This window comes from Oculina patagonica, chromosome 6 (assembly GCF_052425735.1).
Source record: "Oculina patagonica isolate OP01 chromosome 6, crgOcupat, whole genome shotgun sequence".
NCBI lineage: Eukaryota > Metazoa > Cnidaria > Anthozoa > Scleractinia > Oculinidae > Oculina > Oculina patagonica.
Window position 1 is genome coordinate 33,904,266 of NC_135763.1, and position 7,630 is coordinate 33,911,895.

The window sequence follows — 7,630 nt, forward strand, 5'->3', positions numbered from 1 at the left end:
TGAAAGTAAATCAAAAAGATTTGAATACCAGAAAAAGCAACTGCACCACATACAAGAGGGGCGTAAGAGTTTGCGGTGATGCGGTTTTGCGGTAATTTTTATTTTAACCTGCAGTATTGCGGTTTTACAAGACTACGCGGTGTGCGGTTATTACAAATTTTAGGTCGCGGTAGTCGGTGAGAAAATTGTCTGCAGTAATATGATTCTCTTACGTTTCCACTGGATCCATTCACATTCGGTTGTTTTGCTTCAGTTAAACAAGCTTGAGCCAAGTGTTTTGTTTTACAGCGTATCAGCTTACACAATCAGGGTTCGTTATTAAGCAAAGTTGCCCTGTGGCTTGTAATTGCAGCCTCTTCCAGTTAATACTTGATGTGTTTAACTGTTTTATCCAATGATACATTGACTTGATGACATTCCATGCCAGATCTTCGGCTCAGATCCAGTCTTATCTACCGTTGTTGGTCATTTGAAACTGCGGTTTCGGTGTTTTGGTAAAATTTGATGCGGTTTGCGGTTTTGTAGCGTATTTCTGTGCGCCGGGTTTTGCGGTTTTCGGACCCCCCTTACGCCCCCCTCCTTTCATTTGAATGGTCACACACTAGGGTTTCATCCACAACACTTAAAAGTTAGAACCATATTGTAAAGCATAATAAACAGTACCACATGAAAGTACCGCTCAATAGTTTTTATTTGAATGGTAACACACACACATAGGTTTTGCCAAGAGACATAAAAGTAAGAACCACCTTGTACAGCTTAATAAACAGTGCCACATGAAAAATTATACTGATTAATAGCTTTCAATTGAATGGTCACACACTTTGGTTTCATCCACAACACTTAAAAGTTAGAACCACATTTCAAACAGAACCATATTAACAAACAGAACCACATGAAAGTGCTGCTAAATAGCTTTCATTTGATTGGTTACACACTAGGGTGTATCCACAGACTTTAAAGTTAGAACCACCAGCATAACAAACAGTACCACATGAGAGTACTGCTCAATAGCTTTCATATGAATGGTCCCACACAAGGGTTTTGTCTGCAAACGTAAAAGTTAAAAAACACTATAGAACCAGGGCTGCCTGTGGAAGTTCAACAATGAAGTTTCCTAGTTACTACTGTATGGAGAATTTGTATGTTTATCAAGGTTTAATGGGGTGTTTTGATTTATTTTAAGTGGTGTCCATTGAAGATGCATTTGACCAGGATCACTGGGACGCATGGACTCAGCTGACACAATCAATCGGTATCCAGATTGTTGGGTGAGGCTTTTAAAAAGCTTAGCTTCAGTACATTTAGACAAACACCATCAAAACTGACATCTCTTGTGCTATCTAAGCTCCCCCCTCCTCCCAGCTGCCCCCAGCTAAGGGTACTTGGGTAACCAGTTGTTAAAACAGCAGCGAGGTATGAGCACAATTTCATTTTAATTCTTTGTTGGTTTTGAAATGCACCAAAAGCAGCGAGCCAACATGCCATAAACACAAAAACATTTGACCTCGTCGCCTAATGAAGACTAGCAGTATTGCAGTCAAAACGTCGCGATCAACACCTCAAAGCGATCCTATCCTGAGACAAATGAATAAACATTCATTCCTAATTAAAAGAAAATTTGTTTTATAGTCGTCAATGAATTAATAATTGTAAGTAATTTTTGTAATCAAGGTCTCTTTGTGTCCACATTTGCAAGAGTAAACATTTCATTGCTAAGTTGTTTTGTTAATTTTTTTTCAACAGGGATGACTTGACTGTGACAAACCCAAAGCGGTAAGTGCTGAGTGTTATATGATGGAATGAAAAACAGAATATAGTGCTTTGGTTTTGCTTTGCTACACACTGAATCATTAAAAAACACACAACCTACTCAAACAATCAGAAGCGAACTTAGACGGTAAAACGAACCATCACAATTCGAGTGTTGAGAGTAATCCTGAATTGCATTGCTTTTGCTTTACTTTGTCCTGTGATTGGTTTAAAAAACTGGCGCCACTTTCTCGACCAATCAGAAACCCTAAACCAGTCTCGACTCCACAAGCACGTTTTTCCCGCCATTTGCATCGCTTTAATGTATTTGCTTCAAGTTTTGATTGGTTTATTTCTGTGTCCTTTGTTCCATATCCTTACTTACACACATTTTGTTTTATATAACTCAAGCATCAAGATGGCTGTTGAGAAAAAAGCCTGCAACTGTCTCTTGTTGAAAGTGAATCAGATTGGCTCAGTCACTGAGTCTATCCAGGCGTAAGTAGCTACAAATATATATCTCCCTTGCTGCCATTGCCAGTGTGAGGCACAACAACATCCTCTTTATTTCCTTATCAATAAATTAAATTACAAAATTGTTATAAAAAATAAATTACTAAAGATAAGGAATTCTGGCAACCCGAAATAACCACTAGGTTAAAAATGCCGGGTTGCCAGTTTACAAATTGAGTTGTCAAATTTTGGCCGGACACACACATGCACACACGGACACACATACAAAATATAATATAGAATATAATATATACCAGAAAGTAAAGAAGAAAAGAAGCTGAAATTACACGCGTAATCTATTACCTTAAATAAAAAATATAAATGAACTGAACAATGAAGAATATATCAGAAACATAATGGTAAGGCGTTGCAACAACAGTGATATTATCTTAATGTGAAGGCAAAGGAAAAGTGAATTGACTAGTAGCCTTGGAGAAAGCTCTGTTTCAGTTTAATTTTGAATGATGAAATTGGCAAGTGCTTTATATCATAATCAATAGCATTCCATATCTTAGGGCCTTGAAATCGAATATTAAATTTTCCATGATTTGTTCTTGCTTTGGGGAGATAGTAAGACTGTTTTGCAGAATGCCTAGTATAGTAACTGTACAGTATCTAACTTGGTGAAGAAGGACTGGAATACAGAGGGTAACAACTGATTATAAAATTTATACATGAAAGTGGCAATAACGAAGGTAACAAGATCAGAAAATTTAATAATCTCCAGAGACTTGAATAGTTGACTGGAGTGATGATCAAAGCTAGAGAATGTCATCACCCGTACTGCTTTTTTTTGTAAGATAAAAATTGGGCGCGATGACCAAGTGATTAAAATGTTAGACTCCAGTTCAAGCGATCAGGGTTTGAAGGCCAGCCAGAGTCGGTGCATTGTTCTTGAACAATACACTTAACTCTCGCAGTGCCTATCTACCTCAGAAGTATAAATGGGTGCCTGCAAATTGTTAGCAGGGTAATCTGATAAAATGTTGGGGATGGTAGGAGGGGGTAATATAACGAGGAGTTTACGGAAATTGATTTCAGGCATATTTTTGTGGGCTTATTTCATGGCTTTGCCAATCAAAACCTGATGAGTCGGGGTGGGAAGTCAACATGTGCAAGTGTTGCTTGTGCGTTATTTCTGATTCGTTTGTCTTCTCATTAGGTGTAAGTTGGCCCAGAGCAATGGCTGGGGTGTGATGGTCAGTCACCGCAGTGGAGAAACAGAAGATACATTCATTGCTGATTTGGTTGTGGGATTGTGTGCAGGACAGGTAAGACACACACCCGTATGCAAGCCGTGCATACGTGACACGCACACTTACGCGCTCGCACACAAACAATGTCATGATCAAAACTCATGTACTAAACGTACGCAACTAAAGTTGGCGCAAATTTATGCCTAACTCGAGCAGTCAGTCAGACAGACAGACAGACAGACAGACAGACAGACAGACAGACAGACAGACAGACAGACAGACAGACAGACAGACAGACGGACGGACAGAAAAGTCAGGCAGGCAATAATATACAATACAATACAATTTTATTGTCCATACGTGGGACGAGGTGGCCCTCAATGTCCGAGCCAGAGGCTCATGTATAAAACGTAAGACTAAAATTAAAGTAGACTTAATTATATGCTATTAAAAATATAAAAAATTAATCCCACCCATTAAAAAAAAGAATGAAGAACAAGAACAATACTAATACCACCCCCCTCCCCTTACCCCATACTGTATAATTAGTTTGAATCAATAGATCAAGGCAGGCAGGCAGGCAGACAGACAACTCAGACATTGACATACGTTACTAAACTTCACGCTTTGACCACCAATTGCAAAGTAACCTATCCATGTCAATATACCTACTGTCCTTTTGTTTTATTTTTTCTTTTCTTTTAGATCAAGACAGGAGCTCCTTGCAGGTCAGAACGTCTGGCTAAATACAACCAGCTTCTCAGGTAACATATTTTGAATGAAGGTTTGCTGTTTGTTAGGCACAGTGGCCAAAATGAAATATATTCGTTTGATTGTTATTTTGTTTTACAAACGCATCTAGACCGTCCAAAATTTTACGTTTACCATATAAACAGTACAAATAACAGCAAAAAGTACTGTTGAACTAGTTTCAAAAGCCTATGCCGAAAATCACGTAAAGACAACGTGAACAAGTGCTCCTTTGAAAAATTTTCGTAGCATCCGAAGACTTTCCGATTATTATCGAATATTATCTGATTATAATCGGATTATTTTCGATTATTATAGCACAAGGACATGTAAGCTTGCCGCAAGCTGCTACACCAGCTACCCCTTTTAGAAAACCGCGGGCTGTGTCAATTGTTTGAGACCGAAAGTAATAGTTTTTGCTCTTTTTGACAGAATCGAGGAGGAACTGGGAGCTAGTGCCAAGTATGCTGGAGGATCTCTCTTGGCTGGAAAGAAGTAAACCAATCCGGTTACTAAGCGTGTCAGACAGGCTAAGCTGGAATGGCTCGCCTCATGGACGGGACCTACCGGTCCTTGCACCACATCTAGAATAAATAGTGTTTTAAAAGATCTTAAAAGATAATAAATGATTTGTCTGTTAACAGTGTATGTGTCGTATAAGTTCTGTGACTATACAGTGGCGGATTTAGACCCTTACGTTCTATGATTGTGCAGTATTGAAGGCAACGATAACTGTTGACTTAGTCTGAATGTGAAGTTGACGCAAATCCTGGATTAGCTTAATCTGGCTTTGAAAAAACGGGCTCGCTATTCAGCGAAAGAGGAAAGAACCTTGTCCGCTGGGTTTTCTTAGGCACAATTTCCAGATTGATGCGATTCCGGTTGTCTTTCGGACACAAAACGGCTGGAAATCGAGCCTAGCCTTTTAATTTAAGGACATGTCAAAAATATCGAGAAAAAGTACGATGATGGCTGATCACACTGCAAGTACAATGGCGTAAAGAGCAGTGCAACAGAACTGCACGTGCATTATACATATTATACATTTCCTAGCTATACTAAGTTGCAAAACAACCACGAAATCACCAAGGACGTGAATTACAACGGTGACTTTATTGCATTTTACCTATTTTAGTTAAACGCTGTCTTGGACATTGAGACGACCGGACAGGCCCCCTCAATCGCGCTTTACATCATCATGATAATCGGACCTTTTTTAGCGCCATTGGACGCATAAGGCCTCGCGCTTTACGCTTGAACCCAACTTCTGTCGAGGGGGTGGAACAAGAAACATGGCGGCTGCGACCCCCAACACTCCAAGGGATCTCCCGTAAGAAAGGGATGGGGATTCGCGTCTGAAAATTTGAATTAGACCCAATTTAGGTGTGGCTGGAACGTTTATATCAATAAAAGATACCATTTTACATGCCTGAAAAGTCTAACGTGCAACCCTAAACGAGACCTCGAAGGCTAAAAATATTGGCATTCTGTCCTGGGCACCCTAAGTGAGACCGGCCAAATTCCATTATTTACACCTCCTAAGGGAGATGAAAAGCATTCCGGTCTCGTTCACATAGAAGCAGCTAGCATCCTCCCCAGGGCGTTTTCCCGCCCTGACGAAGTGATTAATTATAGGGAATCTTCCCCCACCCCCGAAAGATGCGGTACGCCGCTGTGTATAAACCTTTTTACCTCGAGCCTTGTTTTGGTCTACCAGTCTTCCAAAAGTCGTACCTTAAATCTTGGGAACGAGATTCGACTTTTTGTGGGAATGACGTCATGACTTAGGGCCTGTTTACATGATTCCGGAATGACTTTCATCCCGGAACGAAACTCGTTCCGGAATGAAGTTCGTTCTGCATTTACATGGCAGAGTCGACCAGTTCAACCAAAGGCATTTTCACGTGCGCGGTTTTCGCGCGAGATCAAAACAAGATGGCGCATGTTTTACGCAAACATGTTTTTGTGCCAATTAATTGCCGTATCTGCTATTTTAACGAGTAATTTGACCATAGAGCTGCTTCTTTGGGCTAAACAGTAAATGCTATTACGTTTTTTCGCTCAGAATTCAAACTGTGGAGTCCGTACGCGGTTTCATGAGTTGCGATTTCATCTCGGAACGAAATTCGTTCTGTGTTTACGGCTGTTCCGAAAACGCGGAGTGCGGAGTGCGGAGTGCGGAGTCCGAAAATGCGGAGTCTGTAAAAAAATAAAAATAAAATAAAATAAAATAAAAAAAGTGTGATAAAAAAATTAAAATAAAATGAAAAATATATAAATATTAAACTAAATATTAAAAAAATAATACACATTTTTGCACAGCTTCGCCCGAAGCAGTGAAGCGGATCGTTCAGACCGCGGCCATTTCTTTCTTCAAAATGACTGCAGTTCACGTTTCACGAAATATTAACAAACAGTATTTCCAATTTTTTGGAATCACTACTCGTAAACTTCAAATAACTTTGGTTTCTTTTTTACCAAAGATCCTAAAGCCATGTTGCTTCGCCTGGCTTTCCACGAATACACAGTAAACTCTCTAAAAGAACCATCAGCAACGTGGCACTTTTCAACTCCGCCTTTTATGCTAGACGAAGTTCAAATTAAAGAAAAATGTACAACAACGATACGCTACTCCGCAGCACTTAATAAAAAAGCAAAAAATAAATAAATAAAAATTTCCCCAAAAGTCATTTAACCGCCTTTGTGCCGTGGATATCTACATCCATCTGTGGACATGTCATTTTTGGTTGAAATCATGTTTTCAGTGCAAGAATACTAATTCTTTTGATTGTAAGTTCTTTTCGCTGGGAACTCGGAACCTGGGAACCGTTTATTTCAGGTGTCATGGAAACACGTCTGTGTCAAGGACAATCGTGATAACTGGTAATGGTTATGTCAAGCTTGCAATAGCTTTTGCTTTTCACTACAAATGACACATCTGTTGCTGAAAAGTAACATTGTATATTTTGATACGTGTTAGATGTACACTGGCTCGGTTCGTTGTTTACACAAAAAACGCTTTCATTCTCGTGTGTTTCCATACATAGTGCATGGAAAATACTGTTTGTTAATATTTCGTGAAACGTGAACTGCAGTCACGATCCGCTTCACTGCTTCGGGCGAAGCTGTGCAAAAATGTGTATTATTTTTTTAATATATATTTTTCATTTTATTTTAATTTTTTTATCACACTTTTTTATTTTATTTTTATTTTATCTTTTTTTTAATTTTTTTACAGACTCCGCATTTTCGGACTCCGCACTCCGCACTCCGCACTCCGCACTCCGCACTCCGCGTTTTCGGAACAGCCCTGTGTTTACATGATACCAGAATGAAATGTCATTCCAGAACGAAACTTTCATTCCGGAATGAAAACCGGAATGAACTCATTCCGGAATGACTTGACTTTCGTCTCGGTA

At 39.4% G+C, this 7,630-nt stretch overlaps 1 protein-coding gene across 7 annotated transcripts in view; it reads left to right on the forward strand.

Annotated features, from left to right (window-relative positions):
- Positions 1-4,852, forward strand: part of LOC144657024 (enolase-like) — a 30,840-nt gene extending 25,988 nt beyond the window's left edge. For 4 of the 7 annotated variants that reach the window (XM_078517309.1, XM_078517308.1, XM_078517306.1 and 1 more), the window contains 6 exons: positions 1,187-1,271; positions 1,747-1,776; positions 2,164-2,250; positions 3,428-3,536; positions 4,167-4,225; positions 4,644-4,852. In XM_078517309.1, the coding sequence (XP_078373435.1) occupies positions 1,187-1,271; positions 1,747-1,776; positions 2,164-2,250; positions 3,428-3,536; positions 4,167-4,225; positions 4,644-4,710 (437 nt within the window). In that variant the 3' untranslated portion in view covers positions 4,711-4,852. Of the gene's footprint in view, positions 1-1,186; positions 1,272-1,746; positions 1,777-2,162; positions 2,251-3,427; positions 3,537-4,166; positions 4,226-4,643 lie in introns of all 7 variants that reach the window. The other 3 variants (XM_078517310.1, XM_078517305.1, XM_078517307.1) reach the window with 2 other exon arrangements.
- Positions 4,853-7,630: the final 2,778 nt, after the last annotated feature.